Source organism: Uloborus diversus, chromosome 6 (genome assembly GCF_026930045.1).
Source record: "Uloborus diversus isolate 005 chromosome 6, Udiv.v.3.1, whole genome shotgun sequence".
Taxonomy (NCBI): Eukaryota; Metazoa; Arthropoda; class Arachnida; order Araneae; family Uloboridae; genus Uloborus; species Uloborus diversus.
The window spans coordinates 75,125,507-75,138,923 of NC_072736.1; the positions used below are offsets into that span (position 1 = coordinate 75,125,507).

At 30.8% G+C, this 13,417-nt stretch overlaps 1 protein-coding gene across 1 annotated transcript in view; it reads left to right on the top strand.

Annotated features, from left to right (window-relative positions):
* The window catches only part of LOC129224601 (uncharacterized), a 45,192-nt gene that overhangs the window by 18,707 nt on the left and 13,068 nt on the right, over positions 1-13,417 (top strand). The window contains exons 3-4 of the mRNA XM_054859086.1: positions 4,372-4,443; positions 7,475-7,601. Of these exons, the coding sequence (XP_054715061.1) occupies positions 4,372-4,443; positions 7,475-7,601 (199 nt within the window). The remainder of the gene's footprint in view (positions 1-4,371; positions 4,444-7,474; positions 7,602-13,417) is intronic.

The window sequence follows — 13,417 nt, forward strand, 5'->3', positions numbered from 1 at the left end:
ATTGGTCACTTGGGTGATTATTTTTAACTAGCCAGTTTTTACCTGTTAAGTAGTAGAAAATTTATTTTACAATTCAAGTTACTCTGTAAGATGGTCAGTCACATGCTTGCTTGTCACTCCCCCCCCCCCATCCAAATGTTTGTGTGAATAATATAATTCAATGGATAAGAAGTTCAGATGTACAAAAGGTGATAAGGATTTATCATTAAAAATCATTATTTTGGTTAATTAACGAATTATCTTCACGTATTTATTGCCAGGCAGCTAATTTGCCTTTTGGTGTTACCCTGGGTTTAACTATGAATGGTCCTCCCAAGGTCCTCTTTTTAATCCTAACTGGTCCTCTTTGGTCCCCTTTTTGATTCAAAGTGGTCCTCTTTTACCCTTTTCTATGGCTAAAATGTGTTGGGAGCCCTGTAGACAATAAAATAAAAAATGATCTTGTAAAGATACATGCACACACGTACATACAACACAACATACAACAGTGGCCCAACTAGAAAATAATTTTTAAGAGGAGGGGATGGGAGGGGTGTGCCAGGAAAACAATCTTATCAGTTTGATTGATTTGGTTTGCTCATCAAATCTCTCAATTTTGAGACTTGTAGTTGTAAAAACACAATTTTAGACTGTCTTCGGTTATGTTAGAGGAAAGATGGGTACAGAGGACTCTGTGGAAATTTGTAGAAATTGAATCCTTAAAACGCAGTTATAGGCCATATTTTTTGACGTAGGGTAAGGGATGGAGCTCCGGGACTCTCCCTAAGGATTTTTTTTTCTTTTTTTTTTTTTTGAAAAATAAATAGAAATCTATTCCTCCCCCCCTCCTCCAAAATTTTGAAATTGCCGTTCCAAAAACGCAATTGTACACAAATTTTGAAGATTTTTACAAGAATGGGTTCTTGCGCTCTCTCCCGGAATTTTTTTCAAACTTGAAGTCCTGAAAACTTAAGAAAAATATTACGATATTATGAGGAGGGGTTCAGAGAATATTCCACTTAAATTTTTCGTAAGTGGCTGTTTTAAAACCTTTTTTTTTTTTTTTTTTGATGATATGAAAGGAAGGCAGTTCAGGGGGGCCCCTTTCCTGAGTCCTTTCTGAAAATAAAGTCTTAAAAACATGATTGTAGGGCCATATTTAGTAACATTAGGGACAGCAATCTTTTGAAATTGAAGCTCCCAAACCGCAATTTTCAACGATTTTGGAACGCAATTTTAAGCTATGTTGTAAGGTATTCGGAGACTTTCCCTGGAAATTTTGCGAAATGGAAGATCTGGAAATAAAAGTTGAGATTTTCCATATGGTGGGAGGAGGGGGTCAAATTTTATTGTCAGGAGATAAGGATATTTATCTTTTATAAGCTTAATAACATGCATAAACCAGGTTAAGGAAAATGAAAATGTATTTGTATATTCAACTTTAAAGTTAACTATACACATACATTTAAATATTTCTTAACCTGGTTTTCGCATATTATTTAGTTTTTTATGAGCAGCAAGCAGGTCTTTAGCATGCCCAAAAATGTTTCAAGTTGGCTCATGCAAGTATATTTGATTCATGTCGGTCAGGTTTTCACACAAAATAAAAAATAAGATCAGATACTTTTTTACAGCCCTTGTAATATAAATATATAATTGGAAAAAGTAAGTTGGGCGTTGGTTTGGTTTGATTTTTTTTTTTTTTTTGGCATAAGAGCCTTAATAAGCTATATTGCACCAAACGATCATTTAAATTCGTAAAAGGTGCCAAAGGAGAGAAATTGTTAAAGTAGTAAAAGACTTAAAGCTTCTAGAATTTGGAAAAATTTTGCCCTAATAAGCACACAAACGAAGTTTTAAATTTTGAATAACAGGCCAAAAGAGTAAACAGAAAAATAATTTAGAGAAACACAAAACATTTCTAACAGAACTGAGAGAGACGGAAACAAGGACAAAAGGAAAAACACGAAAATTGGGGGGGGGGGAATCATCTTCTGGGGGGAAGGAAGAGGAACAATTTAGGATCAGGGTAAAGGTAAAGCGATTTGGTATTCACCTGCTAACGAAAAGACAAATAACTACAAAACACAATTTGAAATGAAAATAAGACTTTTAAAATTAAATCCATTTATCAAAGGAATGACATTTGTTTTGTTTTTTTCAATTACAAATACATATACAAAAGTGACGACCGACAACAGGCTCTGGGCCCAGCTAGACTGGTCCTAGTCAATTTACAATCCCCAGTGAAGATCAATGGCTCTCTTAAAACTTATCTACTCCCTTGCTCATTACTACCTCTTCTGGTAAGCTGTTCCAAGGTTCCACTACCCTGCTAAAATAATAATTTTTCCTAATATCCATGTTAGCCTGAGATTTAAATAGCTTTAAACAATGACCCCTTGTCCTGTTTTCAGTGCTAAACTTCAGCCCAGTAACATCTTTCATTTTAATAAATTTAAACAAATGAATCATGTCCTCTCGGTCTCTTCTTTGCTCAAGACTGTACATTTTTAGCATTCTAAGCCTGGAATCGTAGTCTAAATGAGAAAGTCCATTTATTAGCCGTGTAGCCCGCCTTTGAGCCCTTTCCAATACATTAATATCTTTCTTAAGATAAGGAGACCAAAACTGAACAGCATTCTCCAAATGAGGTCTTACCAAACTTCTATATAAGGGCAGAAGAACTTCTTTAGATTTGTTTGAAATAGATCTAATGATAAATCCAAGCATCTTATTGGCTTTGTTACTAGCTATGCTGCACTGTGTTGACTAAACTTTAAATCCTGACTTATTACGACGCCCAGATCAGTAACTTTTTCTGCCTGACTAATGACAGAACCTTGCAAATAATAACTTGTAATGTACACTTATTTCCATGCCCTAAATGTAACAACTTGACATTTCCCAGCATTAACAGCCATACCCCATTTATCAGCCCACTCCTTATTATGATCTAGATCCTCTTGCAGCTGATTTGCTTGTTCTTAATTTTCTACAATCCCCATAACTTTGACATCATCAGCAAAACGATTCATGTTCCCAGAAATATTTTTGTGAATATCGTTCATAAAAACAATGAACAAAACGGGCCCTAACACTGATCCTTAAGGAACCCCACTAAAAACCTCACTCTAATTAGAATAATTTCCCCTTACAACTACCCTTTATTTCCTTCCGGTCAGCCAGTTTTTTACTCAAATGAAAATTTTCCCTATCTAACCAAGAGTAAATTTTTTCCTCCTATTCCTATATCAGCTAATTTGCTAAGTAGAGCAACATGCCGTACCTTATTGAAAGCTTTTTGAAAATCAATGTAAACAACATCTACAGGCTTCTTATTGTCTAAAGCCATGGTAACTTTGTTATAGAAATGTAGTAAATTAGTTGCACAAGATTTACCTTTCCTGAAACAGTACTGAAAATTAGTCAATAGATTATTAGTCTCTAAAAAATTTACTATCTTAATTTTTATCAATGTTTCAAAAATTTTACAAGCCACCGAAGTTCGACTCACAGGTCTATAATTTATCGCACTCCTTTTAGACCCATTCTTGAAGAGCGGTTTCTTAAGTTAAATTTTCATTTTGTTCAAATTTAATAGGTACTTTAAGGTACAGTTTTTTTTAAAATTCTAATAGGAATTCTTTTATTATAATACAGGGATACACTGCAGCTTAGATGAAATTATTTGTGCACATTTTAGTTAAAGAAAATGATTCTTTTTACTCTGGAGGACAAGTGGATTTTTATTAAGCTCAAGGTCAAAGTACTTCTTGGAATATGTTTAGACCTTAGATTAAATTATTTGTATGCATTTTTGTTCAAGAAAATGGTTCCTTTTATTTCAGGGAGATGGTCATTTCCATTAACTCAAAATACTTATTAATATTCTTAGCAAGGACATTGATAATTGGATGTTAACTAATATGTAATATTCTTTATTAAAATAATCTCAAATGAGAACCTTCTTAGTAAATAATATCTGTTAAAGTGGCAATTACTGCCGAAGTACAATGTTAACTAATGATCTAATTTCCAAATGTATTGGAAAGAAGATAAAGGAAAAAAAAAACATCTTATACAGTATAACTTTGATTTAACGATTTCCTCAATTTAACGATGCATTTCACTGATCCTGATTTAACTGTATTGAATGTATACGTTCCTCGATTTAACAATATCTTTGATTTAACACTGACTTTTTCCAGTCCCTTGACAATCGTTAAATCAAGGTTATACTGTATTTGAAAAGCAACCTTGTGGAAAAAGTTCTATTGATAGTTTATTCCCCCCTCGCTAAATAGTTAAAAATATTGGAAAAACCTTTCTACTTAAAAAAAAATGCCGTACTTTGGTTATAATGTGTCTTAAGTTGAATTTTCTTTTTAGAACTAATTTTTGAAATTGTGACTGGACTACCTGCATTGCCAAAAGAAGAGTCACCTAAAAACTGTGAAAAAGGTGAGATATTCTTTTCTTGCTAAAAATATATTTTACAAAATCATTGTATAAAATTATATATTTGTATTTTAATTATATACTTCTTAATGTCAATATGTTTATAAAAAAGGATTTAAAAACAGAAAGAAGGTGGAAAAGTAAATCACAGATAATAGGAAAAAGTTGGAAATATATTTTTCATTAGCTAGCAATTTTTCATACATGAGGCAGTGAGAAGGGATGTTAGTGGACATTTTCAAGTTTCGAGTAAAACGACTATAAAGATAACATCCTAGGTAGGCTTTCATTGATTTTTCCCCTAAATCCTGCTGTACAGCAGCACCTAACAGGGCTGCTAGTACCATCTCTTGCCCCAAGACAGAGGAGGGGTTCACCTATGATTTGTGCTGGTTATCTCCAAATTTTTGTTTTTCCACTTTCACCCCTTTGCTTCTCACTGCCTCATATAATGAACGGAGTTCGTTGATTAAAATCATGATTTAAATCAAGTAATTTAAAAAATCATTGCTTTAAATCAATTGATTTGAATCAAGTGATTTTTTTTTACAAAATACATACCCTGCTGTTGTGTCTAGCTGCTAAAATTTGAATTGATACCATCTTTCTAGTTAAATAGAATGCCACAAATTACTTTTATGCTTCTACACATGTTGTCTATATTAGTAATTGCACTACCAGTGTACCGAATACCGGTATTTGGAGCCAATTTTGCAATTTCGTAATACCATTATTTGAGTAGGTAAAATACCGGTATTTTCAGTATTAGCTGAAAATAATAACCAGATTCAATTAAAGAATTTTCTCTCAATTTAACTTATTAAATATTTACTTATATTTTAAATGTACATTTCTTTTTACATGATGCAGAACCAAAATCAATCTATTGAAGTAAAAAATTAGCTTCAAAAGCATAAACTAATAGAATATCATCAAACAAATATAGCAGAAAGATTGCAAAATACTATTGACATTACTAGATGGTGAGATGAATCACATTTTCGTGCGCTTTTGTGACCATGTTTTTATTTTATTCATTTCCCTGATCACTCACTTTCCCTTTTGTGAAAGTTAATTTGGAGTGTAATTTCAAATGCACTTGTCCTATAAACAATTTATTCCAACCATCAATTGCAGTAATACTTTATGATTTATTTTCTAATTTGTCTCAACTGTACAACTTTAACAAAACCGTTTTCTTGTTACCATGAAATTGTAATTTGTTGTCACCAGTATTGGTTTATTGTCCTGTCTCATTATTTGACTTCAAATTTGGCAAGATAATATTTCGAAATTATATAGTGCCTTGAAAATTTACATAATCATTTGAAGCATTTTTTCAGATACTTACATAATTATAATTGTAAAAAATGTTTAAAAGAAAGCAAAAATGAATAAAAGAAGCTAACAAGATCAAATTTAGTCAAATTTATCGTAAATTTCAAACCAAAGGGCTAATAAAAAGCAAACACAAACCTCTCCTGCTCAAGAGAAAACGGGGTCGGGGACACAAAAATCGTCAAATTTTGCAATTTTTTTAAAAATTATTAAAAAACCTTTTCTTTTTTTTAAATTTATTTTTTCTCCTGCTTAAAAGGACGTTATAATTTTGTTTCTATCTTAATTAGAATGAAAGGTATAGTTATTTTTGTTGCATGCATTTAACTAATATTATACATTACTTAAAAACTTAAAACATGTTTTGTTCCATGATGCAATTTTTCCCGATTTTTTTACATTCAAACTCTTATAAGAATTACTGAGAAAGATAAAGTAATGAAATATGGAGCATATCTCTTTCAAACATTTTACTTTAATTTTTATTCGGAAATAGAATTTAATTCCGAATTTTATTTCTCAAATTAGAAAAAAAAAAACGTTTCCTGCAAAAAAAAATATGATTTAAAAAAAAATAGATATATATCTTTGAATTTTTTCAAATTTTTCTTCAAATATTTTCTATTTTTTATTGAATTAATATTTTTTAAATTGCTGAATAAAATAAAATCTTAGATATTTGTGCACTTCTTTGAAACAAATTTGAAAATTGGCCAAAAATATTTTGAGTTTTAGCGATTTAAAACAACCCATTTTTTAAAACCAATGAAATTTAAATTATAAAAAAAAATTCTAATACAATTGTTACGATAATGCAATTTAATATGATATTTATGTTTTGACTTTGCTTATTTTAAAAAAATGGTGAATCAGTGCAAAAAATTTCAAAGTTCTAAACTGTTAATTTTTTTTTTCAAAATGTGTCCCGCACCCCCTTAGGACAAGTATCGTCTCACGGAAATAAATTACAACTAGCTATAAATTTAAAAATAATAAGAGTAATACACACAATACAAAAGAAACACACACACAAAGGGATTTATCCAAAAATAACGAATTCAGAATGAGTATTTTCAACTTCAGGAAAACTGATCACTGAAATGAGTGGAATGCTTAGAGACAATTAAATAGATGCACTATGTTTTTTTGCTATTATTGTATTTTTATTATGATATTTATTTCTTCATTTCTTATTTGTTCACAATACATTTTCATAAATAATACAGTTTTTGTTCAAAATTATGAAATGTGGCAACAAAATAATATGTTTTCAAGCATTTTTTGAGAAATTTCAAATACCAATATTAGTACTGGTAATCCGTTATCACGTTTTAAGAATAACGAATACCGGTATTGAACTTTTGGTCCGGTATTGCAATCCCTAGTCTATATGCATGTTTTACATTATTATATGTTTCATCTACGTTGTTACCAATAACATCCATATTAATTACTTGAAACTTTTTCTAAAAAAATATTATTTTGAACTAGCAATGTGTCTTTTTCTACATCTGTTTTAACTGGACAATGTATTTAAAATGGGCTTGAAATTTATAATGTTAAAATATGATACCCAAAATAATTATTTCAGTCAATTTATCTATTGTTCTAACTTATTATGTTATTACTATTTTTATTATCTACATAGATTAGTTTACAAAAATTAGTAAAAAATGTAATATTGAATTTTCTTTAGATATTTCTGAAGAACAGAAAGATAAAATTGAGAAGTTGGAAAAAGAAATTAGAAAATTGCGTGTTGCACTTAAAGATGCAATGAAAACTAATTCATCTCTAACTAATCAGTTACACCAATTAAAAAGGTTTGTTGGTGTAACATTTATTTTCTCCAATTATGAAACTTGAAGTATTTTGTGTAATGGATTTTATTTGTTGTATTGGATTGATTTTTTGCAATTGAGTAGAATTTTATTGTTAATTTTTTTTTTCTTTTAAATGAAATAATGAAAACAGTAATGTGAATGATTTTAAAGCCTTTTATTGATGAAATTTATTCTATAGACATATTCATTGTTTCTAATATTCTGCAATTCATTGTCTGTGCTTCATGGTATCAGAATATAATCTGTATGTCTGAGGCTTTTGTTAAAATTATTTAATTTTATTTTGCTTTTAATTGCTTTAATCTATTTATACAAACACTAAGACATTACACATGAACAAATCCAGCATAAATTCGACTAATGCTTAAAATTGCATACACCTGTTGCAAGGTATTTTTCAAAGTTTGTATGTTACCTTCATAATTAACAATTTCTTAAATGCATGATGCTGAAATAATAGACTATTTGTTTTCATTTCACCTTTCATCTCTTTAGTTTTGGGTGCTAGTTGTATTATATTGTTTCAATCATTCCTGGCTTGTAATTGCAAATTGCTTAGCATTTATCTCAATGTAAAATTGTTTGTTTCAGCATTGTAAAATGTGCAGTTCATGTGCATAGTGCACTAAAAGTTTTATCTATGAGCAAATTTGGTTCATTTTACTAAAACCAGTGCCAGACTATCACTTTGTCAGTCGGTGCCCCAGCATGGAGTGAAAAATTTGCAGTTTTCGTACGGGTCATGGAAGTCATAGAAAAAAAATAAACCAAGTTCAGACCTGAAAAGTCATTGAAAATGTATATTTTTGTTAAAAGTCATGGAAAATTTTTAAAGTCAAAGAAAAATGTCCTGGACAAAGAGAAAGTAACAGTAGCTTAAAGAGAATTAGAAATCTTGAATGGTTTAACAACATTGCATATAAAAGCTGTGAAAACTTGAAAATTGAATGATCCCAAAAACAAATCTGAATTTTGAAATCCCATTTCATCCATTTCTGTAACAGCCACCCTTCTTCTTTTGCAATGTGATTTTACAACTTAGACATCACTAGTTTTGAACTTATCATTATTTTCAACACATCTTTTTTTATATATATTCTGTAGTAACAAACTTTCACGTTCTTCATTTTGCCACGCCCACTCAAAAAACACGATTCAATTGCATCCGAAACGTTTCAATCACTCGCAAAATATTTATTATTAAATTTATCAGAGTTTATCTTAGTTTGTTGTAGGTTTTAGGAAATAAAGATCTTTAATGAAGCGATAGAATATAGAAATAGGGGAATTCTAATACTCTAAAACATTAGTGCCCAACATACGGCCTGTGAAACTGATTCATGCGGCCAAATGTTACATTCAATGTCGGGAATCTAACACTATGTTCTGGAATTTCTAAACCTATTAATTTATATGCATTTGAAAATGTATAAATCAGTAAACAAGTGCTTTTGAATCAGAAGATTTACTTACTACTAAAAGATTTTCTGTAAATATCTGTTTTGGAAACATGAATTTACTGAAGAATGGATTTACTTTAAAGAACCAAAATACTGACAGGTTACATACATGATTAGATGCACTATTGACACTAAAAAGCAACTTTTAAAGCAAATTTACTGATACTTAGGAATAACTCATTTAACCGTTATCCCATTCTTTATCATTCTGCCCTTTTATGAAAAAATAAATTAGACATTTAAGCATCATTATATTGCATTCACTGCATTTTTACTTTACTTAAATTTATATAAAGGGGACAAATACGAATAGTTTAGTTTTTGCAGTGTGCACTTATTTTTTTTCAATCACAAACAAGTGCTTTGATGAAGTAGTGGCATTCACGTAGAAGTTTACCTTGTTCACATTTCGAAAAATTGGCAAGTTTGATATTAAATGATTTGATATTCTCTTTGTGTAACAAGGTCTTGAAAATTTTTATTAAGTCATGAAAAAGTCTTGGAAAAGTCATGGAATTTTTTCATCTGAATAGAGTGAACCCTGAATTTGAGGTGCACAAAATTAGCTAATCAAAGTAAAAATACCAGATCCGAATTTCTCTTTTTAAAAAAGGAAAAAAAAATTCCCTTATCAAAATTTTAAAAATCACAACCATCCAATAATACACGACAAAACAATTTTTAAAGCATTTCTCCAATAACAGATACTGGGGGGAATCTGGTGGTTTTAGAGCCCAATTTATTCCCCCCCCCCCCTGGAGTGGAGTCTTTAAAGGAATATAATATTTCATGAAACATTTGACAGAAAAAGTCTATTAAAAGAATACACATCTATGAAAATTGCTTCTTCATTTATACATTGTTTTATTGCAGAAGGGCGTCTTATCTTCACATTTGAAGAGAATGCTCTGTGAAATCTCCCTGTCATTTTATCCAGGAATGCGCAGCCTATGACCCATGTGCCAAAAGTGGTCCACGAAGATTGTTGAATTGCACCGCTGCTAATTCTAAAAAAATACCAAAAAAAGAAAAAAAAAATTATTTTTGGAACATTTCTTAAAAACTAAGTTATGAAATGTTTACTCATTTATTGTTCTAGTTTGCAATTTCAAAGTCCGATACAGGTCGATTTTGCTCCCATTTATAACTACCATTTCCCAAAAATTGAACACTAACCAAAATAATGTAACAAAAAACATCTTCACCAAAATGAAAATTCTCAGTGAAATAGAATGTTGAACTGTGTAATAAACATTGTATGAATATGACATTTTCAAGGCTTTTCAGCCCTTTTTGTCCATTTTTCAACTGCTCATGGAAATAAGACATAGCTAATTTAAAAAAAAAAGTTTTTAATGGAAACATATTATTTTGTTTGAAATTTGCCAGTGAAATTTTCAACTGTAAAATACTCATTCATTCCTTTTTGCTCGTTATTTGCATTATCTTTAAATACGATGTGTATAACAGATTTTTCCAAAAAACTTATTGACATGGTTAAAAATATACTTCAGACATAATTGTGCTTTTTCCTACAAAAGCGAGCTTGTTTTTTTTTTTTTTTTTTCTTTTAACACTATTAATTTTTAAAGAAGCACAAAATAAAATGCTGGTATTTAATTTTTACAAAAATTATCAGCATGATACAAAACTTGGATTGGCCTCTTTATTTATTAATTGCCCGAAAAACTTGCCTCTTTGAACACAGAATTAAGAAAAAACTAATTAGAAATTAAGAATTTGGGAATCAAGGTGAACGGGCCCGGGGTACATTCAATTTTTGTGCCAAGTTTCAGAGCTGTATGTGTTATGGGGGCTTGTGGCCATAGGGTACAAACAAACAAACAAAGTCGCTCTTAATATATAGATAACTGGAAGCAAAGTAAAAAAAAAAAGGGTTGTTATTTGTAACTCTTTTGAAGGTGAAGGTTTTTAGGCATATATTGAAATATTTTAAATAAGATAGCATTTTTCCTTTGATAATTACTTATTTTCTGCCTTTTTAGGCTGTTCATTATAGTGACAAAAATTATTTTCTCCGCACTAAACTTCCATGCTAGCAAACAATTGCAAAGTCATATTTTATTACTTACTAGCTGTACCCAACGCGCGTTGCTACACCAACAAAAAAAATACATCATTATACTGATTTTCATGACAATCGTTTGAATGGGGCAAAAGTTGCTGCTCTGCAGTGCCACCTGGTGGCGAGTGGCTTCAATGAGCATATTATGCACCTTCTCCATGGAAAAATACATATATATAGAAATTTTCATAATAATCGGTCCGGGTATCAAGTGAAGCCGTGACTATACTCAAATTTTGTACTCACGCAGTTTGCAAGATCAATCAATCGCTAAAAATATCAAATAGAAAAAGTTTTAAATCCCCCCGTTGCATGAAAAGCCATAAAACAATAAAGAAAAAATTTATTTGTTCAAACTCAAGAAAAATGGCAACAGCTAACTTCTTATCAATGAGATCTTTCACGCGAATTAATTTCTGCAGCCGATAATTTTATTCGTATTTGTCCAATGGATTGTGACTTTAAATTGAAATAAAAAAGGAACTATTGATCGGATTTTTTTTCGAACTGGTCTATAAACATTCCCAGTACCAAAAATAACAAACGGTGAAAGTTTCAGCCAAATCTGCCAGGTAGTTTTTGAGTTCATGGATGACATACAGACAAACATTCATTTTTATATATATAGATGATAAAAGCAATATTATGGCATTATAAAACAAGGGTACAATTGCCTAACTGACTATCGGAACAGTAAAAAAAATGCAAAACAAAACATATAACTTGAGTACAACTAACTGGATGCATCGTTGACTCGTATGCAATTTCCTCATCTCAAAGTGCATTTTATGAGCCTGCAGAACCATTGCCCATAGTTCTGTCACTTGTTTGTGTAAATATACATACTCTAATTTGAAATGCAAGTATCCAGTTCTACACTGACCCTCAGTGCACTGAGATAAAGGTTCATGAAAACTGCACTTTTTAGCATGTTTCAATACAAAAACTGCCATCTTTTGGCAGTGCAGAAGGTGAGCCATGCAACTAATAAGGGTATTGAATAATTTATATGTATTATTACAAGATTACATACAAAAACCATGGTAGAGCCTCAGTGCATGGAACCAGGAGACCTCAAACATGTCACATTTTCACTTTCTTCCGCACAGTTTAACCCACACAGTTCCGCACAGTTTAGTAGGACCCCTGCCAGGGTCCACTGAAGGTCAGCCATATAATTTATGGTATGTTTCATTTGAGGCACTAAATATCATGTTGTAAGATTACTTTTGCTGATGCTGAATGTGCAGAGATAACTGAATATTAAAAAATGTTGATTTGAGAAAAACCGTGAGTCGGGACCAACTTTTGAAATTTCTGTGGGTCACAAAAAAATTTTTTGGAGGAAAAAAAATATTTTTTCTAAAATCATTTGAAGAAACCACTGTAAAATGTTTAGCAAAATCAAAAATGGCATGTATCTGACCTGCCTGACTCTTATAAAAACTGGTTCTGATAGAGAATTAGGAACAATTTTATGTATGATATGAATGGATTTTTGTGCATTCTCAGATATCTAAAATTTAATTGAATCGATGATTTTGGTTATTAATTTTAATTATTTGCTTTGCTTAGTTAAAAAAATATGAGCGTATTAAGTTGTACTTGCTAATTTCGCACTAAGTTTATTGCTATGTGAACGTTTTCATTTATTCATTTTTTTTCCATTATCTGCATGAGTGCAGAAATTAGCAATGTATAGTAAAATTGAACATAAAATCTCTAAATTCAGTTCTAAATAGGTCATGCTTGAATTTGTATGATTTTGACACACACTGTCATTTTGAAGTGGCTCTCCACATAATCAACTCTGGTCTTGGTGACCCGCTGTTTCAAAAAGGTTCTGCATCCCTAATTTAATCTATAGTCCAGTTTTAGCTTATGAATGCCTGAAGTAAAAGCCCGCGGGGTCTGGATTCTTAGATCCGGGCCTGGCTATCATTTATGGGTATCTTTACAAAAATTGGGTTACCAAAATCATTACCTAACCAAAAATAATGTCAGAATATTCACAAATTGCTATATTCAAATGGTATTCATTACTCTGCTTGAAGCAAAATTTGATCTTAAAACTTAATTTTGAATATCATACGAGTGTGACTTTTTTATAGTGTACTAGAGGACCCGACAGATGTTGTTCTGTCTAAACTTTGAAAATTGAAAAGCTAAAAAATTTCAATAAACTATCAAGTGTCCGTCTTGGAGTGGTTTGTTCCTTCAGCCATACTCAAAGGATAAAAAGCGTCCTC